General features: G+C 39.7%; 1 protein-coding gene across 1 annotated transcript in view; it reads right to left on the reverse strand.

Annotated features, from left to right (window-relative positions):
- LGR5 (leucine rich repeat containing G protein-coupled receptor 5) overlaps positions 1-11,694 on the reverse strand; it is a 235,720-nt gene extending 224,026 nt beyond the window's left edge. Inside the window, exon 1 of the mRNA XM_082252758.1 lies at positions 11,441-11,694. Coding sequence (XP_082108884.1) covers positions 11,441-11,673 — 233 coding nt within the window. The 5' untranslated portion in view covers positions 11,674-11,694. The remainder of the gene's footprint in view (positions 1-11,440) is intronic.
- Between the last annotated feature and the right edge of the window lie 16,101 nt (positions 11,695-27,795).

Consider the following 27,795-nt stretch of genomic DNA (forward strand, 5'->3'; position numbering starts at 1 on the left):
GAGAGGCTGCAGAGCACTAAAGTGCAAAGCAGCAGGAGAGGGGGGAGAGACGTCCGGAGCATGGCGGAGGAGCACCGGGGGACAAAGGCTGCTACCGTACTACTGCTGGGACACTTCACTCAGCCCGCTTCCTCTACACTCCGGCTCCGACACAAGGCTCAGGCTGTCCGGGCGGGAGAAGTTCTACAAGTGTGGCGGATCCCCTGGTGGAGACTGTCCGGGAGAAATATTGCGATATATATCGTTAAAAACCAAATATCGCAATGTACTTTTTTCCCCAATATCGTGCAGCCCTAACACACACCCCTTTTTTTTTTTTAATAAAGACAGTCCTGACAACAGACTTGCAGTGGTATATTTGGCCGTGGCCATTTATTAATTTGACTAAATAACAAAGTAAGTAATATTAAATATACCAATATTTTAGTCCAGCCAAGAAGCTCGAACTAACCATATTTTTCCAACTCAAAAATGTAGTTCAGTCAAAAAACTCGAACTACCTAAATTAGTACTAAATTAAAAACCACAATAAAGAGAAAAACAGGGACGAATTCCTTGTTCCGCTCCTCCTGACTGAAACATTCTAACTGATCCAACTTCTTTTATAGGGATAATTATCGTTTCAAGGTGTGCAAATTAGTCAATTTCGTCCAATCTATAGTAAGTATTTAACTGACCTATTAAATGTGTTATTTAACTAGCCAATCCCAAACTTCTTATTATATAGCCAATTAACTGTCACACCTATATTACTATTTATTTTATTTTTTTATTTTTTTTAAAACCGTTGTCCTGCCCTGGCCCCATACATGCAGGGCAGGTACAATGACCCGCTCTGCATCTCAGGAGTGTATTACAATGTGAAAACAATTCATTGAGCATCTGAGGTTTATTTAATTTCATGACCTGACATATCCGATTCCACATTATGATTGTTGTGCTTTAACTGCTTCCTGCCCAGGCCATTGTTCTGGGAGGACGTCATATGACATCTTCCCAGAACGCGCCACTTGAGCATCTGCGGGATGGCGCGATCTGTCACCAGCCGTGTCCGATGACTGATCACTGTACTGGCCCACTGCAGGTACCACGTGATTGCTGTGACCAGTCACAGCAGATCACATGACAGTCGTAAACAATGAATGGTTTCCTTTCAAGCCATTTATTGTTTACAACTGTGTTGCTAGCTGTGATTGGTCACACTGAACACATGGTACAGACAGGGCCAATCACAGCCCATTTGTACCATTTGATTAGCTGTGGACAATCACAGCTAATCACAATAATACACAGTGTCTACACACTGTCATTCAGTAAAAATATTTGCCTATAGCAGTGAAATTCACTACTACAAGCAATCACATGTAGAATGTAAAAAATAAAATAAAAATTTTGATAAACTTTCCAGAGTGGTACAGTGTTTTTATGGTAACATTGTATTGCTCTGGTCACAGAATGTAAACAAATTTAAATAAAAATGATTACATTTTTTTTTTTTTTTACATACTGTCACCAGTCAGTGTCCCTGGCCTCGCCAAACCAGTTATATAATGAAGCTGTACTGCACTGGTGACAGAATAAACATTTTTTTTTTTTTTAATGTGAAAAAAAAATTTTCTCTTCATTTTCCAAAAAACTGTGACAAAAAATTACAACTTCAACAAAGGTATCATGACACCTACTAAGTATATCAAACTTTCACTTTGTCATAAACTTACATGATCTGTGGTGATTTTTGCGGATATTGTGCACACTATTTTACTGTAATGTCTCTATACTTGTTTTTTCTCTTGTTGTTTGCCTGACAAAAATTTATAAAAACGAAGTTTAAAAAAAAAAAAGTATATCAGACTGTCTACTTTCCAAAAAGGCCATTTGGGGGATATTTGTACTGTTCTGGAATTTTCAGGTCTCAGAAATGAGAGGCTGTCAGTACATCAGGATTGATGGATTTTCAGATATATATAACATAGTTTGTAGACTCTATAACTTTCCTACAGACTAAATAATATACATTGATTTGGGTTATTTTCACCAAAGCAATGTACAAGAATACATTTTGGCCTCAATTAGTGAAGAAAGATTATTTATTTGCAAAATTGCATAACATAAACAAAGAAAAACAAATTTTTATCAACATTTTTGGCCTTTTTTTGTTTATTTAGCAAAAAAAAAAAAAACTCAGTGGTGATTAAATACCACCAAAAGAAAGCTCTATTTGTGTGAAAAAAAAAGATAAAAAAAGTCACATGGGTACAATGTTGCATGGCTGCGCAATTGTCATTCAAAGTGCGACAGCTGACAATTGGCCTGGGCAGTAAGGGGGTAAAAGCACCAATATAGAAGTGGTTAAAAAAACAATTCAAGGCTAGGACGATAGGCACATATAATGGCAATCAGCCTGCTGACATGGTAAACCTAAATCTTATTTGTTGCTATGGGTTATTGCACTTTTCACATTTTCATTGCTTCCTGCATTGCCTTACTGATTGAGCCTATAAAGATCAGTGATTTCATCCTTCCAAAATGTTCCACCTACATGGGAAGTCATGTGCCTATAATATTCACAGATACTTGACAGTAAAGCATTGAAACATACATTGATGTAACCTTCCCAAATAGTTGACTGTCACATATTATGGATGATTTGTTTGTAGAAGTCATAATAGCACAATGCTTCAAATACTTCAGATGATCTATATATGTAAGTAGATGAAGCTTTTGTGATTTTTTTTTACTTTTTTCGTTAATGTTGCTGTTTTTGTTGTTTTGTTTAAAAGTCACACTATGCACTCAATCATTCCTACTGTTGTGCTTCACCTCTGTGAATTAGGTGCATTCTTTTTGGGTTTGCTGCTAAATTCTACAGAGTGCAGCTACATTTTTTCCAAGGTTCCTCTTCTGGAAAAAAAAAGTGTATGAGAACTCTGTACAGTATCCTCTGAATGAAACTAGTGAATCCCCGTTAAAGAAATCAAATCAAGCCATCAGAGTTTTCTTACAACATAAACAGCCTTCGAAGTCCACAGGCTTTAACCATGAGCCAGAAAAAAAAAAAAAAAAAAATATATATATATATATATATATATATCACATCATGCTAAGACGCATGAAACTAGATGGTATATTGTGAGGATTATTTCACTTTAAACAAGCTTTACAATCCCAGTCAGCTTCTTGTCATCTTTGGCAATTCACTTTGTCTCAAATTGCTTCAGGCACCAAAAATTAATTTGTACAAGCTGCAGGATTACACCTAAAAGATTACTCTCCAAGAAGGACACATTAGCAATAAATATATTCTGTTACACTTCTGCAAAAAAAAAAAAAACAGCAAAAAAAAAAAAAAAAAAAAAAAGCTTGGGCCATTTATTTTTAAAAGTGTCAGTACAGCAAGATCCGTTTAGACAATGCAATCATTGTCAGACAGGATAAAATTGTGAAGCAGAATTTCTAAGGAGACACCTTAGTAGCCTTAGACGCTTTGATCTTAATATAAGTAACCAGCCAAAAAGGTATCATATTTACTCAAGTCCCTGTTGTTTCTCTGCTAACAAATGAAAACCTTGCACAGCTTTAATAGCACCTCATCTGTGGCGAAGAATTTAAAGCAGAAATTAAATAAACTTGTGTCAACAGCAAGCCAATGTGCATCTGGAGGTTTCAAAGTTGTTCACGCAAGAAAACAGGGCTCTGGGATTAGAGCATCAAAATAAACACATAACATTTAAATAGGATGTTGGGAGCGACCACACAAGCATAGAGGCAGGGATGAAAGCTCGTCTTTAAAAGTCAGCAATGAGCTTCCCAAAGACACAGACACAGAAACCACAGGAACTGTATGAAATAATACAACTAACAAAAAGTGTGCATAATGTAACAAACAGTACATGTCATCCCCATTCACAACCTGTCCTCTCAAATTCATCTGTCCATAAACAACCGCAGTTTGGTTTAGAAAGACAAAAAAAAAAATTCATTTTGCTCTTGAATCACCCTTTCACACAGAAGGTTTAAAGAAAACAAGATTGTATAATATGATGTTATAATTGCAGAAGGTTAGTGACCCAGCCTTGTACTGCACTCAGTTTGGGTACAAGCAGTCCAAGCAAAGCACAGTAAACATACACACAAGTCTTACTATAGGAACCAGCTTATCCCATATATACTACCTGTGCTGGTGACATGTGTGTGGGCCATGCTACTCAGATGTGTCCTTATGCAATCATATTTAGTCTCATTTACTAACCAAATCAATTTCTCTACTTTTCTTATGTAAATACATATTCCCAGATGATCCCAGCAATGTGCCTGGTAAACCACAAATTCATCTGCACAAGAGTGTAACAAAGCACAAGAAACAGTATTTTGAAAACATTTGTATTTGTAAATGTGTGTTTTGTTATATTTTATGAGCAAGTGCCAAAATATGGTTTGCAACACATTTCTAAGCCATACATATTCATTACTGGTTTGCACAGAACACATTTTTGCCACCAAAATGCTGCAGACGTTCTGCAAAAGTTTTTTGTAAATGTTCCCAATCGATGGTGGATGGAAGAAACCTGGCTCTATGGGCTTTAAATAGGAAAGCAGAGAAAATAGCTTTGAAAGTCTAAAAAACCAACAGCCAATCAGATTGTGGTTTACTGTAGGAATCTTAGGAATCTTAGGAATCGGTTGCTATGGGATACTACATTTTTAACATTATCACTGCAGCGTGCCTAGCACTACATGCTTGGATATAGAGCTATATAAGTCAATGGTAGAAGTATATACACTTCATATATTAGCATGGTTATAAATGATGAACTTTATTTGTAGGTCTAAACTGTGATCCTGAATTTTTCTCTAGGCCCCTTTCACACATACATTCATTTCATCAGTTCAGTCACATCATAATGAAGTATTCATCAGTTTTTCATCTATTTTTCGTCCGTTTTTCATCCATTTTTTGTCCAATTTTCATCTGTTTTTCATCCGTTTTTTTACAACCACTACCAATGCAAAAATGGATGAAAAACTGACAGTTTGTCGGTTTACATCCATTTTTCGTCCAATCCATTTCTTTTGACGGAAGCGAATGAAAACGGATGTAAACGGATGATCATCCGTCGTCATCTGTTTTTCCATAGCAATGCATTGATGTCCGTTTTTCATCCTTCAACGGATGGATGAAAAACGGACAAACGGTCTGTATGTGTAAAAGGCCCCTTAAAGCGGTAGTATCCCGCTTTTTTTCACTTTTAACTACAGGTAAGCCTATAATAAGGCTTATCTGTAGGTACAATTAATATCTCCTAAACCGGCACGGTTTAGGAGATATTTGCACGGCATGCAGCCGCTCACGTGAGCAGCGTATGCGCTCTGAAGGTCCAGCGGACCTTCAGCTTCCCTTGCCAGGAGCCTGCCAGAAAATCACTCCTGTGCGCATGCGCGGGAGTGACGTCATCGCGGCTCCGGCCAATCACGACGCCGGATCCACCGAACCCGGAAGAGACGCCGTGGGATCATGTCAGCGCCCGCAGCGGTGTCCGGGGGTCCGTGTCGGGGCTTCGTTCTAAGGTAAGTAATTCATAATGAGCTAGTATGCGATACATACTAGCTCATAATGCCTTTGTCTTGCAGGGTTTGTTTTTTTTTTTTCTGGGATAACAACCGCTTTAATGTAAATGACACCTACCTTGTCTAGGTATTAGAATTACTTCTGTAGCCAGTGATAGGCAATCAACTGGGACCACAAATCCACCAAACTACTGAACTTTTGACTAGCAAGGCAAGCTGGGACTTGTGGTTTCCCAGCAGCTGGTTGTCCATCTATCAATGTGACATATATCTAGAAACATAGAATTATATAATATGCTGCCACTTTCGGGCGGAGCATCTTCGGGGGTTTTACATGCTGATTGCACAGCCATTTTTGAATGTTTTTTGCAGGCATTTCAGGCTTCAGCATTTTTTTTAATTATTTTTAGCCAATGGAAAGTTAGGTATTAGGGAAAAGAAATACACATTTTTTTCAGCCAATTCCTTAAAGTCTATTGAGGCCAAAAATGCTTGAAGCTTGTTGCTTGTTACTTTTTCAAGCCTCGTTCACACCTGAGCGACACCACTGCATCGCGTTTTATGGAGCGCCACCATTTATTTTAAACGGGCCTCCCTCCGCTTCAAAAAAACTTATCAGAGAAGCTCATGATCCAAATTTTGGCACTCAGCAAGGCCCTTTTGCTGCTCTATGTTTTGCCACAATTGTGCAAAAATTGCAACAAAATCACACTGTGTTTGGGGCAGAGATGTATAGTAACTAAGTAGAACTACTTCACTACTGTACTTAAGTACCGAAAGGCGGTATCTATACTTTCCTAGAGTATAATTTTTTTCTCCTACTTCCACTTTTACTTCACTACATTTTTTCGATGATTTCAATACTTCTACTCTGATATTTTTTTTTTTTTGTGCTGCATAGTTACTCGTTACAATTATAAAAATTACCACTGCCAGAACAGTAGATAGCAGGTTTCATGAAGCTCAAAACATGTGTATTATCAGTGCATATGAAAATAAAAGCTACTGTATGTATAAATAAAAGCTGCATTTGAAATAATAAAAAACAATATGATGTTCAAACTTTTGACTTCTTTCTTTAATAACTACATAACACAGTACTGGTACTTTTACTTTCAGTACTTGAGTAGCAAAATTTTTAAAAAAACTACTTGCAGTACTTAAGTACAAAAAATGTTGAATACTTTAGTACTTCTACTCAAGTCACTTTTTGATCGAGCACTTCCACTTCTACTCAAGTCACTTTTTGATCGAGCACTTGTACTTTTACTCAAGTATGGGTTTCGAGTACTTTATACAACTTTGGTTTGGGGTGCCATTAGAACCATTAAGAAATAATGGCACCGCAAGCGCATCCCATGTTTTGTTCTGCCTGCGATTCCAATATGCTTAGGTGTGAACGAATCCTCAAGCTTCAAGCGACACTACGCTTAGGGGTGAACAGGCATAACTGAAAACCATTGGATTTAGGACATTAAGCATTTTGGAGCTTCAAGTATGGATGTGGCCGTAGGCTCAGGGCTTGTTTTCTCCAAACATGCTACAATGCTTTTTTTTGTATTGTAAAACACAGCAAAATGCAAGGATAACAGAAACTATGTAGCTATTACTAGACAGCCACAAACCAATCCATTGCACTTGATCTACTAATAGAACAGAAACTAAGGGGGAGATTTACTAAGCCTGGTGACTCAGAATCTGGTGCAGCTGTGCATCGCAGCAAATTGGCTTCTAACTTCAGTTTATTCAATTAAGCTTTGACAATACAACCTAGAAGCTGATTGGTTTCTATGCAGAGCTGCACCAGATTTTGCACGCTCCAGTTTAAGACCCCTTTCACACTTATGCGACGCGATTTTACCACGATTGTGAGCAATGGCTCAGGGCTATATACCTCAAAACACATTAAAATCGTGACAAAGTAGTGCAGGAACTACTTTGAAGTCGGTGCGACTTCAAAACGCACTGATATGAATGGGGCTCATTGAAAATAATAGAAATCGACTTGTCATGCGATTTTGCGGTCCAAAATCGCGGGACAAGTCGCACTAGTGTGAAAGGGGCCTTAGTAAATCCCCCATCAGTGAACTAAATGAAGGAGTAGAGGGATTTTTAGGCACCTTGACCTGCATTTTGCAATTCCAATAAACATAACGACATCTGAAAGATCAGATCTAAGTAATGTGACCAGCACTGGTAATGACTTGACAAGGCTGCACACTGTACACCTGTACTCTATGAATGAGGCTGCCTGCAACATTTCTACTTTGTAAATACTACAGCACACTTGCACAGAGCCTTGATTTTATTCTTTGTTTTCCTTCCCCAGTTAAAGATTACTTGCACACTTCAAAGAAATGTCTCATAAACCAAAGGTAGAGATAATTTTTTTGCAACTGTAATCAATATTTCCCCTTGCCTCACTTTTATTAGTCTTGTCAAGGAAAGACTGCGGCTCATCGTGAAACTTCACACTAGATCAACATTACTAGAGCAAACACTTGTCATATCAGTCCTCTGGGCTTTAACTCCCTATACCATGGAGGAGTTGTGAAGCTACTGTACACTAAACCGCCATGACCCTGCTGACAAAAAAGAAAGGGGGAGCGATCACATTGTTTTTATGGTTGGTAGTACTGTAGATACTGCATAAGACATATTTTAAATGTGTGCTCTTTACATTATCAGATACTCCTTTTTTTACATGGACGTAAATTGATGTGTATTACCCTAAAACAAATATAGAAATCTCACCCGATAAAGTGATATCCCAATTATTTTGGGCCACTGTGTAATTTTTAACAGATGCACTGTGCGATTGCATAAGAAAGGTAACGTTATTAAAGAATAACACATCTCTTCTTGGAAATCTGTCTGGGATCTCAATAACTTGTTCCCTTAACAGCATTTGATAAAATGCACATATCTAAAATATACAAGGTAAATCAATGCCAAATGGTCATAAGCTGGCAGATCTACTGCTCAACTCAGTGCTCGATTCCTGCCAGCAACATTTGAAAAGAATGTTAAAGATAAAAAAAAAAAAGGAAGGAGATTCCTTGCAGAACGATTTGGGGACACGGGCTGTTTATTTACGCAGGGGCTGCTACTGAACTTGACCCCAGTTTAGTAACTTACCTAGTTACTGCTATTTCATGTGACTATCTGATTTATCTGGCTCATCCCCAGAGCACCAGTATTCTTCTGATCTCACTGACTGATCCCTGATTTACAACAAGACTGCTCCTGTAGTCACACTCTTTGGTTCCTGGTTTGATCACACACTCCTCCCGGTTCTGGTCTGTGATCCCTGTCTTAGAGTAGGGCAGCTGTTGTGTAGTAAATATGCCCTCTTGATTTATAATAATGCCTTTGGTGTCAGTACTAAGTATCGCTGAATGCCCATCACTTTCCACTGGGGTGTACAAATGCAAGCACATCCATACAAACACATACTGCAATGCCACTGAATGTCATGATCTGCATGGGTAAGGGCACACATTTTCTGCAGTGTGCATGTGTACACCAACCAATATAAGATCTAATGATAAACTCCATACATATAACATGTTTGCTATCATATTTTAATTTTGGAAGTTGGTTAATTAGAAGAAGAAACCGCCAGCTACTGCTAACACTGCTTTCTGGATGATATACAACATTGACATATTGAGGCAAGTTTACTAAAAACATGAAATAAATCGGAAAAAGATTCATTGTATTTATCCAATCAAGTTGAAAAGAGAAACCCTGTTTACTCATTTCATCTGTACATGATTGGATGACTAAAGTGAATCTGGATGAGCATTCTCTAAATCCTTAGTAAATCAGCCTCAGTGCCCAGTGTCGCTATGAGAATCCAGGACAAGTGCTTCCTTCAACCAAGCTATGGGCAGGCACCAGCATCATCCATGCCACATGTATAGAAGCCATGGCATCTGTTCTACTATATACCTAGACTATACACATATACATATAGTGCTATATACAGTACATACTAGGTACACATAAGCAGCTCTCTAACATGTGTATAGCAAGAAACTCCCGATAACCACTTCTAAAAAACAAAACAGGTCTCTGCTATTGTTTAAGTTTTAAGTTGCAGTAAAATATTAATTGTGAGACAAGAAATAAAAAATAAAAATTATATATATATATATATATATATATATATATATATATATATATATATATATATATATATATATTATAGAGATAGATAGATAGATAGATAGATAGATAGATAGATAGATAGATAGATAGATAGATACCTTAGCAAGGCATACAGTAGACATAAATAAAGAAGGTAGGAAGGAAGGAAGACAAGAAATAAAGGGAGAGAAAGGAAGAGAGAAGGAAAGAAAGAAAGAAAGAAAGAAAGAAAGAAAGAAAGAAAGAAAGAAAGAAAGAAAGAAAGAAAGAAAGCAGACAATAGACATCTTAAAGAAAGGAAAAAATAAGGAAGAAAATAAAAGTAAAAGAAAGGAAAGGAAATGAAGAAGGTAGAGAAAGAAGGAAGAGAAAGGAAAAGAGAATAAAGGAAGTAAAAAAGAAAGAAAGATAAACCATAGCAATGCAGATAGTGAACACCTTAAAGAAAGAAAGGAAATAATGAAAGAAAGAAAGGAAATAATGAAAGAAAGAAAGGAAATAATGAAAGAAAGAAAGAAAGAAAGAAGGAAGGAAGGAAGGAAGGAAGGAAGGAAGGAAGGAAGGAAGGAAGGAAGGAAGGAAGGAAGGAAGGAAGGAAGGAAGGAAAGAAAGAAAGAAAGAAAGAAAGAAAGAAAGAAGGAGGGGGATAAAGAGACAGAGACAGAGAAGGAAGGAAGGAAGGTGGGGGAGATAAAGAGAGAGAGAGAGAGAGAGAGAGAGAGAGAGAGAGAGAGAAAGAAAGAGAGAGAGAAAGAAAGAGAGAAAGAAAGAAAGAAAGAAAGAAAGAAAGAAAGAAAGAAAGAAAGAGAGAAAGAAAGAAAGAGAGAAAGAAAGAAAGAAAGAAAGAAAGAAAGAAAGAAAGAAAGAAAGAAAGAAAGAAAGAAAGAAAGAAAGAAAGAAAGAAAGAAAGAAAGAAAGAAGAGGGAAGAAGGAGGGGGATAAAGAGACAGAGACAGAGAAGGAAGGAAGGAAGGTGGGGGAGATAAAGATAAAGAAAGAAAGAAAGAAAGAAAGAAAGAAAGAAAGAAAGAAAGAAAGAAAGAAAGAAAGATAAACCTTGGCAATGCAGGCAGTGGACATCCTAAAGAAAGGAAGAAAATAATTAAAGAAGAAAGGAAGGAGGGAAGGAAGGAAGTTGGGGGAGATAAAGAGAGAGAGAGAGAGAGAAGGAAGGAAGTAAGAAAGAAAGAAAGAATGATAAACCTTAGCAATGCAGGCAGTGGACATCTTAAGGAAAGGAAGGACAGAATGAAGGAGGGAAAAAAGAAAAGGGGAGAAGGAAGGAAGGAGAAAGAGAGAAAGGGAGAAAGAAAGAAAGAAAGAAAGAAAGAAAGAAAGAAAGAAAGAAAGAAAGAAAGAAAGAAAGAAAGAAAGAAAGAAAGAAAGATCCACCTTAGCCATGCAGACAATGCACATCCTAAAGAAAAGAAGGAAAGAATGAAAGAAGGGAAGGAAAAAGAAAGAAAGGAAGAAAGAATGAAGTAAGAAAGAGAGAGGTGCACCTTAGCAGTGCAGACAGCAATCATCTATTGGTGGCAGACAACACTGATGTCACTGACAATAATGTTATTAATAATAATCCCAACACTCCATTATAGTCATCACTAATATAAAGAAGCTCCCTTCCCCCCAGAAGTGACATTCTGGGGTCACTAGCTAGCCCTGGGTGTAGCAGAGACATGTGGATGATGTATGTCGGTGCGGTAAGTGGAAGGTGACTTACAGGTAGGTGATGAAGATGCTGAGGTTGGTAGGCAGTCCGCTGAGTCCCCGGTCAGAGCAGTCCACCCTCATCATCAGGCCGTCCTGCTCACACACACACGGGTTGGGGCAGCTCCGGTGCTGTTGTTTCCCCGGCCTGGCTGCAGTGACGAGGTGTACGGTACAGAGAAGGGAACAGACGAGCAGGCTGGTCCTGGAGGTGTCCATGGTGTCGGTGCTGTGCCTGGCATACATTGCCCTGGCTGGGTTATTAGGCGGTGTCACAGCGCACGGCTCTCTTCTCCTCTCCTGAGTCTCCTCTCCTCTCACTTTGCTGGCCCGACCATCTCACGCTGCTTTATTAAAGAGCTGCAAGCCTGAACTGCGCGCTCAGTGACGTCACAGCGGGTTACACAGCCACTCAGAGCACGGGGAGACCTGTGTGCTCCGCTCCTGACCAGGTGGGCGCTACACTCTACAAGGGATGCTCTCCACAGGTGTCCCTGTATAGGTCCCATTTTATATATATATACCGTCTATAGTATGTTATTGGCTATTACTGCTGATATCTATAGAATAATAAAGGAGAATTCCAGCTTTTATAAATAATAATAAATGCATCCACTTTGAAAAAAGCAAAAATATGAATTTATTGCTTTTTTTTTTTTTTGCTTTGAAGTTTGCTTTGTAACCATGATCATAGGTGCAATGCTTTTCATCTTGTAGAGTGTAGACGTTTCCTCCAGCCCAGGTATGTACCTTCAGGTAAAGGCTAATTGCCGTCACTTTAAATTGTTCCTTTTGGTCAAGTTGTCTCAAACGATCTGCAAAAAGCTATATACAGTATACAATGATGTGTCCTGCCAGCCCAGTGCTACCGGGACTGGGGCACCCTGATCCCAGGACTAGATCACTGCCCAGCCATTCACAGGAAAGTTTGCATTTTTTGAATAAATACAAGGAATCTTCTGACTGGCTGAGGGGATTGTGATGTTTGCCTGCCTCTTCACCTTAGCCAATCAGAGCAAGCAATGTATTCACTGATAAAAGCCTAGTTCTCCTCGCCCAACTGCATTTTGTTCTGGGAGTGGGGTGGGAAGTCCTCATACGGAGGTCAGAACACGGAGATGTATATTGTATGTAACTGATGCTACATACAGTTTTTACAGCTCAAACAGCAGCCACATGTATTAGAAATAGTTCATTTAGTCCAGCTTGACCCAAACTATTTAAAGTGCTATCAATGCTGGACTTAGTCTTTAACCACTTCATTTATGGGCTATAGCTGAAAGACAGCTACAGCAAGAAGGGTGTCCATGGACATTTTCCCAGAACCATACCCCCTGGGACACACATCCGACGCCCTCTATAATTGCTGTGTCCCTTGGTTACAGATGATCACAGATCATGGTAAAGGGCCAATCACAGCAGCCCATGTCCAATCACAGCTGATCACATGTAGACAAACTTGCCGGTTATCATAGTGTGAGGAGAGGAGAGCAAGCAACCGGCAACAGTGACAGGGGACATTTACACAGATAGTCAGGGGCCAGGGCACTGATCATCAGTTACCCGATTATCAGTGCATGCCACATTAGTGCTGCCCATCAGTGCCGCCTATCAGTGCCTCCTAATCAGTGCCTCCTATCAGAGCTGCCTATCAGTGCCTCCTCATCAGAGCCACCTGTCAGTGCAACCCCCATCAGTGCTGCCCATCAGTGCCGCCTATCAGTGCCTCCTATCAGAGCTATCTATCAGTGCCTCCTCATCAGTGCCTCCTATCTGTAGTGCCTATTAGTGCCTCCTCATCAGTTCCTCCTATCAGAGCCGCCTATCAGGGCCTCCTCATCAGTGCCTTCTATCAGTAGCGCCTATTAGTGCCTCCTCATCAGTGCCTCCTATGAGAGCCGCCTATCAGTGCCTCCTCATCGGTGTCTCCTCATCAGTGCTGCCTATCAGTCCCATATCATCAGTGCCAGCTCATCAGTGCAGCCTATCATAGCCCATTAGTGCAGCCTATCAGTGCACATCAGTGCAGCCTCATCAGCGTATATTAGTGAAAGAGAAAAAAAAATTGGGCAAAATTGTATAACAGAACCTAAGAAAAAAGTTGTTTTTTTCCTCCCTACATTTTCAAACTTTGTTTGTTTAGCAAAAAAAAAAAAAAAAACCCCAGTGGTGATTTTAAATACCACCAAAAGAAATCCCTATTTGTGAGAAAAAAAATGCAATGCACTATGGCTACCCGGAGGCGCCCTGTACACAGATGGTGTACAGCACGCTCCCTAAAATGTAATTTCCGTACTTCTGTGATTGGCTTACTGACTTTCTCAGAAGTCTGCACTAAGATACAAATCAGGTTTTGGGCATTCCTGCAACAAAAATGTCATTTTGGTGTGATACTCCCAAAGTGAAATCACATCTAAAGGGATGCAGACCCTGCCACTTTCCTCGTCCTGCAAGTGCAACAGATATTTGAAAATTATAAAATCACTCCCATTAGATTCCTTTTTCACATGGGCACAGACAGCTATTTATTTAGAACAAAAAAAGGTAGGAATCTGCAACATAGTTACATGGTTACATAGTCAGGTTGAAAAAAGACACAAGTCCATCTGGCTCAACCAATAAAAAACAAAAAACAGTAAAGAAAACCCAACCAAACAATCCCATATACACACTCCTATACCCACAGTTGATCCAGAGGAAGGCGAAAAACCCAGCAAAGCATGATCCAATTTGGAAAAAAATCCTTCCTGATCCCCTGAGAGGCAACCAAATATTCCCTGGATCAACTTTACCTATAAATATTAGTATCCAGTTATATTAAGTACACCTAGAAAAGAATCCAGGCCTTTTTTAAAGCAATCTAGTGAGCTGGCCAGAACCACCTCTGGAGGGAGTCTATTCTACATTTTCACAGCTCTTACGGTAAAGAAACCTTTCCGTATTTGGAGACAAAATGTGTTTTCCTCCAGACGTAAAGAGTGCCCCCTTGTCCTCTGTGTTGACCTTAAGGCCCCGTTCACACTGGGGCGACGTTACTTTGCCGGGAGACCTCATAGGTCACGGCGCGCTGCTCGCACCGCGACCTCGGACTGAGCTCCTCCATGAATCTTATCAGGTTGGTTGCCCTTCTCTGCACTTTCTCCAGTTCCCCGATTATCCTTTTTGAGAGCTGGTGCCTAAAACTGAACTGCATATTCCAGATGAGGTCTTTAATAAACAAAGTTTATTAAAATCCCTGCAATGTACATAGATCATTCAGATGGGAAAGTTTTTTCTCAATAAAAGTACTTAAAAATACTAAAAAATACTTTTTAAGCTGGCCATACGAGGGGGTGCTGATAAGTATTGGGCCTTACTCAGAAAAAATTGAGCCAGGAACCTGTAACTGCCACACTATTCTACATATTCCTCCAGGAAGTCAATGCACTTGCGACATCTGTCCTGCAGCTTCTTAACCTCCCTGGTGGTATGATTCTTTTGGATTTTAGGTGCTGAAAGCGGTACCATTATTTTGCATGTAATTCTTGTGAATGAGCAGCCCAAACCAACTTTATACATTTATTATATATATATATATATTATATATATATATATATATATATATATATATATGTATGTATACATATATTATGTATATATATATATATATATATACGTGTGTATATATATATATATATATATATATATATATATATATATATAATATGTATACAGTTGGTTTGGGCTGCTCATTCAGAAGAATTATGTATATATATATATATATATATATATATACGTACATATATATATATATATATATATATATATATATATATATATATACATATATTTACATAAAAAGTACAGTAAAACTGCAGGAAAGGGCACTGGGGGGCAATGTAATGTGATTTTTTTTATTTTGAACGGTATCAGTGTGTTTGGTGTGTTTTACATTCGAATTTGCCGCCGGTTCCACCCCCCGGCGGACGTAATATGTATACAGTTGGTTTGGGCTGCTCATTCACAAGAATTATGTATATATATATATACGTGTATATATATATATATATATATATATATATATATATATATACACACATATATATATATATATATATATATATGCAAGAAAAATATATCACAGCGCAAACAATAGTGGATCATATAAAAAATAATTAAATTAAGGTTCTACTCAAAAACTCATAAAGTGCACCGTGCAAATATGTGCAAAAAGGGCTGGGGTGTAGAAACCATGTAAACATATACTAAGTAAATAAAGTGCCAGTCCAGATAAAATAGTTCTTTAAGATCTCAGTAGATGATAAGATATAAACAGTCCCAAAAATTTGTCCCACGAAAGTGCTGGAGTGCCAGGAAGAAAGTGCACAAACATGCAATCTTTTGTGGTGCAGTGAGCAAGTGCCGGTCCTCCCCCTTTGGGTGTTCACTTACCGGACAATAATGACCCCTATGCTGTATAGCTATAGAGATCGACAGGGCTTATGTCCTAGTAAGGAACCGACTATCACAACTCCTCCAAGGCGGATGTATCTCCACAGATGTAAATACCCCGATACATGTATTGGAGAAAAGGATGCTCACATAGTGTAAATCCGATAAAAGGATGTTTATTTGTGCAAATAGTAAAAACAAACTCACATTTCGTTGCTGTATTTAAGGCGTATATGGTAAAAAATCTCGTCCTTCCTAGTAGCTGGTGCCGCTAGAACGCCCCGTGGTTTCGGTGTGCGTTCCACCGCACCGGAAGTGACGTATCGCTAAGACGTAGACCGGAAGTGCGTCGACGCGTTTCGCCCTCCTCTTCCGGGCGTTTTCACAGACGTATTTCCGGTCTGCGGCGATGGGCAGTGTTTATGTATTGCTCCATCTAATTGACAAATGACGAACTTCCTATTCCTGATGGGTGTATGCGGCTTCATCTCCACCCATCAGGAAGTAATGGAGCCGCCATATTTCTATTCCCTCATCGAAATGAACATATACAAACATACAATCGTTTATAAAATCAATGAAATAAGGGCCAAAGTTTTGCAAATATGCAGGGCTTATGTCCTAGTAAGGAACCGACTATCACAACTCCTCCAAGGCGGATGTATCTCCACAGATGTAAATACCCCGATACATGTATTGGAGAAAAGGATGCTCACATAGTGTAAATCCGATAAAAGGATGTTTATTTGTGCAAATAGTAAAAACAAACTCACATTTCGTTGCTGTATTTAAGGCGTATATGGTAAAAAATCTCGTCCTTCCTAGTAGCTGGTGCCGCTAGAACGCCCCGTGGTTTCGGCGTGCGTTCCACCGCACCGGAAGTGACGTATCGCTAAGACGTAGACCGGAAGTGCGTCGACGCGTTTCGCCCTCCTCTTCCGGGCGTTTTCACAGACGTATTTCCGGTCTGCGGCGATGGGCAGTGTTTATGTATTGCTCCATCTAATTGACAAATGACGAACTTCCTATTCCTGATGGGTGTATGCGGCTTCATCTCCACCCATCAGGAAGTAATGGAGCCGCCATATTTCTATTCCCTCATCGAAATGAACATATACAAACATACAATCGTTTATAAAATCAATGAAATAAGGGCCAAAGTTTTGCAAATATGCAACTTATATGTACATCGGGACACCTATATCCCTATCAAAGAACATGGTAATGGTTTTTAGGGCAACAATCAACAATACATTATCAACATCCAAAAAACACGAAGTGTGTTAATTTGTCAATCCTCATAACACACATTTCCATTTTTTAATAAAATTTCCATTAAAAATATGTGACAATTGAAGAAGAATGGAATATTATATAGAAAATAATATATTACACTAATTAAATATTCCATTATGGATCCACATTAAAAATACATAAAATATATGAAAAAGATATGCATTACATTTTTTATTTAAAAAGTATTTTAAAATTATTTTAAAATTATTTTAAAACGTAAAGGAGCGTAGGGGAACTGACTGGAAATTTGTGTTACCAGTTTGACAGAAAACAGTTTAGGTCGAATTCCACATTCAATCCTTCAGGCTGCATAGTTTTTAGTAAAAAAATCCATTTGCCCTCATTCTGTGAAATTACCTGTTTCATATTACCTCCCCTCAAATTGGGTTTTACTCTGTCAATCCCACAAAATTTTAAAACTGAGGGGTCTTTATTGTGTACCATTCTGAAATGGTTAGACAAACTATGTTTTCCGAAACCGGTTTTTATATTTGTTACATGTTCCCTTAGACGTGTCCTTAGCTCACGGGTTGTACGACCCACATATTGGAGTTTGCATGGACACTCCGATAAATATGTTACGTGGGTGGACATGCACAAAATTAATTTATCTATTTTGAAGTTTTTTCCTCTACTAGTGGATGTGAATTGTGTGGTTTCGCGGGTTCTGTGTTTTGATGTTTTGCATATTACACAGCGCCCACATGTAAAGAAACCAGTTTGATCTAAAAATGTTTGCATGGCTTTAGGTGGGTTTACTACGTTCTTGGCTAGTTTGTTTCTCAAAGTGGTGGGTTTTGTGTAGATAAAAACAGGCTTTTTGGGTAGTACTTTTTCAAGAATGGGGTCTTTCTGTAAAATATGCCAATGTTTTCTGATTATGTGTTCTAGTTGTTTATATTGCCTAGAAAAACCAGTCATAAAAGCCGACCCATACTGTTTGTCCGAACTTTTTGGGCGGGTTTCCATTATTTGTTGTCTGTTGGATTTCCTGACTTCTTCTTTTAGTTTTTTCAAGGCCTTCATCTTGTACCCCTTCTCTTCAAATCTCTTTAGGATCGTGTCAGCCTGGATATCATAATCCTCATCATTATCACAATTACGTCTAATTCTTATTAGCTGACTTTTTGGAACCGTATTCAGCCATCTTGGATGGTGACAACTGTGTAACGGGATATATCCGTTCCGATCCACTTCCTTGAAGTAGGTTTTTGTGCACAGTTTTGTATCCTTTTTGTATATCACCAAATCCAGGAAATTTACATGTTCCTTATTCCACTGATCCGAGAAGGAGATATCGTATTCATTTGTTCTGATCTCTGACATAAATTCTTGGAATGACTCCATGTTTCCGTCCCAAATGATCAGAATATCGTCAATGTAGCGTTTATATAACCGTAATTCCGGTCTGGGTTTGCTAAAAATTACTTCTTCCTCCCATTTGCTGAGGAAGATGTTAGCCACCGAGGGGGCATATTTTGCCCCCATCGCCACCCCTTTGATCTGCCTGAAATAATCACCACTATGCCAAAAAAAGTTTTCACTCATGGCCAATTCCAATGCCTGTAGTAAAAATTCAACTTGTTCTTGCTCCATGTCTGAGCCTTCCAGGGCCCACCTAATAGCTTGTAATGCATGTTCCTGACAAATGTTCGTATACAATGGGTCCACATCCACACTGGCCAATATCTGTTGGGGATTGGTGTTAACTCCCTGTAGGATCTGTATTACCTCCTTGCTATCTCGCAGGTAGGCTGGGAATTTTTTTGCTAGGGGTTGCAAAAAGCAATCAATGTATTCCCCTAATCTACTGAACAGGGAGTCAATCCCGCTTACAATGGGCCCTCCCGGGGGTTTGACTTGGTTCTTATGTACTTTAGGGATTTGGTAAATTACAGTTAGACGGGGGGCGTCTGGGATCAGATATCTTGCTTCTCGTTTATTAATCAATTCATCATTCCGTGCTCTCTTAATCAATCGTTTCAACTTGGCTTTGTTTTTGTTGGTAGGGTTACCCCTTAACTTTTCGTATGTTTCCCGATCTCCAACCAGCCTGTTGAGTTCATCTAAGTAGTCCTTTTTATTGAGAATAACCAGACCGCCCCCTTTGTCTGCTGGTCTGATAACCACTTCCTTTTTATTTTCTAGTTGTTTGATCCCAGATTCTATGTCTTTTTGTCTTCTCCCATTTCCAACATTAAACTGTTCAATTTCCTGCTCTACCAAAACTTTGAAAACTTCACTAAAATGGGGATTCCGTACTTTAGGGTTAAAAATGGATTTGTTCCTCAATTGCGTATATGTAAATTTGGTGTCACGTGTTTTAAAATCTTCCTTATTAAAATAGTGTTTTTTGATGTTGATTTTTCTTATGAACTTTTGTAGGTCTATATATACCTCAAACTTATTAATATTCTTATTCGGGGCAATTTTAAGCCCCAACTCCAAAACCTTAATTTCCTCCTCATTGAATGTGGCATCACTGAGGTTGAAGATGCCTTGGCCTATTGGTCTCTTTGTCTTTTTCTTCCCCTGGCCTCCTCGACATCCTCTTGTTCTGTATTTCTTCTTTCTGGTTCTTGACTCTGTCCCGGGGTGTGTTGCCATGGGGTCCAAGACTCTTCTCTCTGGGGCTGGTTGTTGCCTTGGGTTCCTCCTCTCCCCCGATTTTGATTTTTCCCTCTTCCTCTCCGCGGGGGTCCTCCATACCCCCTCTTGGGAAAACCCCCTCTTGGTTGGTTGTAATTCCATGGGGGCTGGTCATTCTGATAATACTGTTGTTGATCATGGGGTTGCCAGTAATTCTGGTAGTATTGGTTGTTATGATATTCATTTTGTTGCCAGTGAGGTTTTCCTCTACCCCTACCTCTTCCCCGTCCCCTGCCTCTGTTCTGCTGGGGGTGGGGGTTCCCGACATTGTTGCCATAGAAGGGGGGTGGCGCCTCCTCCCTCAGTGGTGCAAACCGATTTTGGACCGGAATTCTGTAGTAGGGGGTGCTAGGAAGTCTTTACCTAGGTGTCGGTGTAGGATTGTATGGGGTGTCAGGTCCATATCTCCCAGGATGGGGAGTCAGATATTCTTCATCATAGCTTAAACGTCTTCCTCGATTTTCCCTGGGTTCGGTGTCACCATCCCCCAACGAAAGAAATTCTCGTTCCTCAGTGGTGGCTCTGGAGGTTGCTGGGGGGTTGCTATTTTCTTCTTGCCACTTATAGATGGTGTTATTTTTGTAATCATATATATATACAGGGAGTGCAGAATTATTAGGCAAATGAGTATTTTGACCACATCATCCTCTTTATGCATGTTGTCTTACTCCAAGCTGTATAGGCTCGAAAGCCTACTACCAATTAAGCATATTAGGTGATGTGCATCTCTGTAATGAGAAGGGGTGTGGTCTAATGACATCAACACCCTATATCAGGTGTGCATAATTATTAGGCAACTTCCTTTCCATGGGCAAAATGGGTCAAAAGAAGGACTTGACAGGCTCAGAAAAGTCAAAAATAGTGAGATATCTTGCAGAGGGATGCAGCACTCTTAAAATTGCAAAGCTTCTGAAGCGTGATCATCAAGCATTTCATTCAAAATAGTCAACAGGGTCGCAAGAAGCGTGTGGAAAAACCAAGGCGCAAAATAACAGCCCATGAACTGAGAAAAGTCAAGCGTGCAGCTGCCAAGATGCCACTTGCCACCAGTTTGGCCATATTTCAGAGCTGCAACATCACTGGAGTGCCCAAAAGCACAAGGTGTGCAATACTCAGAGACATGGCCAAGGTAAGAAAGGCTGAAAGACGACCACCACTGAACAAAACACACAAGCTGAAACGTCAAGACTGGGCCAAGAAATATCTCAAGACTGATTTTTCAAAGGTTTTATGGACTGATGAAATGAGAGTGAGTCTTGATGGGCCAGATGGATGGGCCCGTGGCTGGATTGGTAAAGGGCAGAGAGCTCCAGTCCGACTCAGACGCCAGCAAGGTGGAGGTGGAGTACTGGTTTGGGCTGGTATCATCAAAGATGAGCTTGTGGGGCCTTTTCGGGTTGAGGATGGAGTCAAGCTCAACTCCCAGTCCTACTGCCAGTTTCTGGAAGACACCTTCTTCAAGCAGTGGTACAGGAAGAAGTCTGCATCCTTCAAGAAAAACATGATTTTCATGCAGGACAATGCTCCATCACACGCGTCCAAGTACTCCACAGCGTGGCTGGCAAGAAAGGGTATAAAAGAAGAAAAGCTAATGACATGGCCTCCTTGTTCACCTGATCTGAACCCCATTGAGAACCTGTGGTCCATCATCAAATGTGAGATTTACAAGGAGGGAAAACAGTACACCTCTCTGAACAGTGTCTGGGAGGCTGTGGTTGCTGCTGCACGCAATGTTGATGGTGAACAGATCAAAACACTGACAGAATCCATGGATGGCAGGCTTTTGAGTGTCCTTGCAAAGAAAGGTGGCTATATTGGTCACTGATTTGTTTTTGTTTTGTTTTTATCAGAAATGTATATTTGTGAATGTTGAGATGTTATATTGGTTTCACTGGTAAAAATAAATAATTGAAATGGGTATACTGTATCTTTGATTTTTGTTAAGTTGCCTAATAATTATGCACAGTAATAGTCACCTGCACACACAGATATCCCCCTAAAATAGCTAAAACTAAAAACAAACTAAAAACTACTTCCAAAAATAGTCAGCTTTGGTATTAATGAGTTTTTTGGGTTCATTGAGAACATGGTTGTTGTTCAATAATAAAATTAATCCTCAAAAATACTAATTTGCCTAATAATTCTGCACTCCCTGTATATATATATATATATATATATATATATATATATATATATATATATATATATATATATACACGTACATATATATATATATATATATATATATATATATATATATATATATATATATATATATATATGTGTGTATATATATATATATATATATATATATACTGTATATATATATATGTATATATATATACATATATTTACATAAAAAGTACAGTAAAACTGCAGGAAAGGGCACTGGGGGGCAATGTAATGTGATTTTTTTTATTTTGAACGGTATCAGTGTGTTTGGTGTGTTTTACATTCGAATTTGCCGCCGGTTCCACCCCCTGGCGGAAATCACGTCGCCGGAGACGGAAGGCGGGGCTCGCAGACGATCGGGAGAGAGCTCCGCCGCCGCATACCGCTCGCAGTCTTCGCTGGATCCCGGAGAAAAGGTAAATAAAACCTCTTCCAGCATCCAGCGATCTTCCTAGCGCTACCCCGAGTGTGACTCGGGGTTACCGCTTTTTGCTCTAAAATCTTACCCCGAGTCACACTCGGGAATACCGCTAGGAAGGTTAACCACTTTAAGACCGGAAGGATTTGCTTCCTGCCTGACCAGGCCCTATTTTGCGATTCGGCACTGCGTTGTTTTACCGGAAAATTGCGCGGTCGTGCAACGCTTTCCCCAAACAAAATTTACGTCTTTTTGGTGGTATTTGATCCCCTGTACGATTTTTATTTTTTGCGCTTTAAACAAAAAAAGAGCGACAATTCTGAAAAAAAAACCCCCAAAAAAAACCCAATATTTTTCACATTCTGCTATATGACATTCTCAAAAAAAAAAAACGTAAAAATCAAATTTTTTTAACATTTTAGCCCAATTTGTTTTCTGCTACATACTTTTGGTAAAAAAAAAAAACTTGAAATAAGCGTATTTTGATTGGTTTGCGCAAAAGTTATCGCATCTACTAACTACGGGAAAGATGTATATCATTTTTATTGTTTTTTTTTTTATTAGTAATGGCCGTGATCTGTGATTTTTTGCGGGACTGCGACATTGCGGCACACAGATCGGACCCCTAACTGACATTTTTGACACTTTTGGGGGTACCAGTGACATTAATACAGTAATCAGTGCTAAAAATATGCACTGTTACTGAAATAATGCCATTGGCAGAGAAGGGGTTAACCCTGTGGGTGATCAAGGGGTTAAATGTGAGCCTAGGGGAGTGATTCTAACTGTGCAGGGGCGTGGCTTCTGAGATGACCATAGAGACATGTGATCCTATATAGCAGGATCACATGAGCTCTATGATCATCCCAGGAAGAAGGACGGTCGGCTTTGATTACAACAGCCAACCGTCCTTCTCTCTCAGCGGGGAACGATCATGGGTATCAGGCGGCAATCGGAGCTGCTTGCCCTCTGCATTGGTTTCCCTGCTGACAAGCGGGGGCAGGAGCATGCTGCCGGTGGCACGCGCTCGCCCCCTATACTCCCGAGAGCGAGCGCCGTACATGTACTGTGATTTGCCTGGGAGCGGCTGCCTGCCCCAGTATAACTGCGGCGGGCGGTCGTAAAATGGTTAAGTCCCTGCAAATAAATGCTTTCCTACTGCTAATGTAACCACTCATGTGCAGCACTGTTTGCCTCCGGAACACTCCCAAATCGTTGTCCCTTTAGGTGTTTTTTGAGATTGGGGAACAAATGATAGTCAGAAGGAGCCAGGTCGGGTGAATAGGGTGGATGGGGCATCACTTGAAAGCTTAAGGAGGTCAGTTATGCCATTGTTTCACCTTTCCACACGTTTCCTCTTTTTTTCAGTGGTCAAAAGTTTTGGGATCCACTTTGCTGCAAGCTTTCTCATTTCCATGTCGTTGGGGATAATGTCACCAACTCTCTCACGTGATATTCCCAGATATGTAGCAATACTTTTGGCTGATATTTGGTGGTCCTCCATGATCATGTCATGGATGGCTTTCACATTAGCAGGCACAGAGACAAAAACATGCCTTCCACTGGGTTTATCAATTTCATCACCGAAATGGTCAGTTTAACAATTGACAACCCAACGTTTAACTGTTGCATATGAAGGACCACTGTCACCCAAAGTTTTTGACATTTCATCATGGATTTGCTTCACACCTTTGCCTTGGAGAAACAGGAACTTGATTATGGTCCTATGTTCTTCCACATTGAATTTTTCTGGAGGGGCTGCCATGTTACTTTGGACCTGAAAAAGAAAGATAAGTTAAAATCATAGGTAGTTGATTTTTGCACCATTGAAAATAGACAAATTGGCCAGTACACCCTGCAATTTACAGCTTCCTAGCTCAATTTATGGGTATCTGGGTAAGGCTCAATACTTAGCAGCACCCCCTTGTACACTAATAACAGGTTGGTTCAGCAGGAGCTGAATTTCAAGCAAAAATCCTGTGTTTTTTTTTCTTTTTTTTTTTTTGGGGGGGGGGGGGGGTTCTGTCTTTCACATGAATGGGTATTCAAAGTGAAAATAGCTATACCCTATTTACCACACTAAGTGAAAATTTAATTTACAAAGTGAGCATGCCATCCTAAGTGAACAACCCCTATGTGTCTATTAAAGGGTAACTCCACTTTCGTAGGGAAAAAAATAGCAAATAAAGAAAAAACAATATAGAATATACAATTGCGACACAAATCATATTTGAATTAAATGTTAATCAAAATTACCTTTCCTTTTCAATCTGCAGCTGTTGTAATTTTCTGTAAATACAATGCAATATGGCTACCTGGAGTTATTCTGTACACAGAAGGTGTACTGACCACACACCAGAAACATAATTTCCTGCTTGTGTGATTGGCTCACCAATTTTCCCAGAAGTCGGCCTAAGATACAAGTCAGATTTCTGGCATCCCCTGCAACAAAAATGTCATTTTTGGTGAGATACTCCCAATAGGAACACGTCTAAAAGGATGCAGGCCCAGCAGCTTTCCTCATTAGAGCTCAGCAGCTGAAACAGCTGATAGATATTTATGAAATCACTCCCATTTTACCCACTCAGCACAGAGGAACAAACAATGATTTCTTTAGAATAACAAAAAGTTTGTTACAATCCTTGCAATGTACGTAGATCACCCAGAGGGGAATGTTTTTTTCTCAACAAAAGGGGAGTTATGCTTTAAGCATTCAGTGTTCTACAGGCTTACATTAATGTTCAATTTTTATGTCCTTTTTTTTTTATTTACATACAGTAAGTACTTGTGTAAGAGTTTAATGTAAAGCTGGCCAACTGATCGAAATTCATCCAGTTCAGCACATATCTGCTGAATCTTGATCAGTGTGACCATCCCTGTTTGACTGAAGTCGATTGTTTGATTGACATCTGTTAAACAGACAAATTGGAAAACCTTTCTCGATCAGTGGCTGATCTGTGTATTCTGACAGCAGCTGGAGACGCTGTCAGAATACTTTGTCCTGGCAGGGGGGATTCCCCCATTTACCACCCTTGTATAGATGGAGCAAACTGTTTTTTTTTTTTTTTTCATTCAGCCCACCCGCTAAACACAATAAAGCTAATAGTGTATGTACGTTCTTATCTAGGCTTTTGGCAGCTTTAAAGGCACAGTTCACCTTAACCAAACAACTGCCTATGATTGAGCTTTCAAATGCTGAGCTACTGCATCAGGGGAAAGGAATTGCATGTGAGGGGTTTGAATCAGAGAAAGAGCTTAATCCTGTGGCGGTGAAGGTAAACAGTAAGAGCTAGAGATGTCTTAGCAACCTTCTAGCAACAAGACAGGATGGCTTTGATCTCTGGGAGTTTTACAGTCAGGCTTTATTAGGTACGTAAATGGCCTACACCTATAACAAGGGTTTCATTCAACTTTGGTCAAAGCTGCACAGTTTTGTTTTCTACAAGCACCACTTACCTGCATAGGGAAGTTTTTGGTAAAGGTAAACTATGCCTTTAAAGCTGGCAAAAGCCTAGATAAGCAAAGTGAGCATGTGATGGTATAAAAACATAAGCAGAAGTTACCTTCATTAAAAACTGCAGTAAATGCATAGTGTGATTGCGGTCTTAGAGTCTGATTTATTCATATTTACACCCACCAAAGCTCCCTCCAAATACACATCAGGTTTAGGCTACCGGTAATTAAAAAAACAGCACCTTGGTCTAATTGAGTGTTATAAATTAAAGTAGACAAGGACTACACCAGCTCATTGGTCACTTTAAGAAACTATTAACGGTTTTTGAGATGATAAAAACACAACCGTCTTCTTATTTTTGGATAATTGTGGTAATATTTGTTTTAGAAGCATAAGGATACTTTTATTTGATGGAATTTAGATACTCCATTCAAGCCAGTCTGTCTCAAATGAAGTCCATTTGCAGTATTGTAGGGAAGGTTCAGATAATGCAGGAATTACTTTTTGAATTCATGTTACCATTGATGAGTAATCAGCAGCTGAATAATCAATAGTTTAGGGACTTTTATAAAAAAAAGTGGAAGGTAAGTAAAAACCCAACTAATCTTAAATCTACTCCCACCACCATTCTAAGTCTATTTTAACTACCCTGTAAGTGAACAAAATCAAAATGCCTATACTTACCTACTCTAAAGTTGCTCTGGTCTGGCAAATGAGTGGCTTCCTGCACCAGTTCCTGTGTAAAGGAGAGACACCCAAGAACAGATGCCCCATATTAAGCCTATGGATGACATCATCGCCCAGGCTCTGCAGCCTTTGTTGGGGATGTCTCCTCTACACTGAAGCCGGCCGCTGAAGAGATCCAGTGACCGGACCAAAGTTACTCTAGCATAGGTAAGTAAACATATCTTTTCTTTTACAGGGTAGACAGAATAGGCTTAGAATGGGGGTGGGAATAGACTTAAGCTTAGTTAGGTTTTTTTTTTTCCAAAACAATTTATTGAGAAAAAGAAGAAGCAGTACAAGAAAAAGTAACCACATGCAAGTATACAGGCATGAACAGTAAATAACAGTAAACGAACATTGTAATTTGGAGACAACCCCACCATCACATATAGATATATGAAGGTCAAGAAGAGCAAGGACCAACCAAGGGCAATGTGAACCTCAATGTACATAGAGTGGTCAAGGTGTATCTTGCGTCTCATGTAGAGCGTGTATAAACTTGGAAGGTATCCCAAAATGAGGGGGAGCAGTCCTATATTCTGGGGTCTAAAATGGGAAGGAACCCCAACTACAAGGAGGAATGGAGATATCATAAACACTAGCGAGTCCTACATCGGGACATACTAAACAGGAGGGAAATGACCTAGCTCGTGCCCATGCTCTGGGCACAACCGGCCCAGGCACGGCGAGGGAGGGGTATCACAAAAGGGGGCAAATCCTGAATAAGGCGGTGGAAGTAGTAGAGAGGTGCGCACTGTGTGGACCAGCCAAACAGCGCGGTAGCACCTAGGAAGGCAGGGGAAGGGAGGGAGTGTAACAGAGGGGAAGCGGGAGCAGAGGGGGAAGACATGAGGGGGGGGGGGGAGAAAAACAAAAAAAGCTTAGTTAGGTTTTGACTTGCCTATCACTTTTTTTTTCAAAAATATATTATATTAGGTTTTCAACATGTGCATTAACCAAGTACAAGAAAACAACATAACTGGAACATAGAGGGGAAGCAAGTATAGGACCCGGAGGGTCTGGTGGTAACATGGTACAACATAACTATGAAACTGTAGGGGTAATCCCCTAGAGAACTTAAAGGGATAATAGAGGAAGGTGAGGGAGGCTAGGAAGAGTGAAATGGAGGGGGGGGGTAGGGTATGAAAGGGGAAGAGGGAGGGGGGTTGAAGGGGTAGAACTAAGGGAGAAGAAAGAAAGAGAGAATAAAGGGAAGCAGCGT

Source organism: Pelophylax lessonae, assembly GCF_965119305.1.
Source record: "Pelophylax lessonae genome assembly, chromosome: 4".
In the NCBI taxonomy this organism is placed as follows: domain Eukaryota; kingdom Metazoa; phylum Chordata; class Amphibia; order Anura; family Ranidae; genus Pelophylax; species Pelophylax lessonae.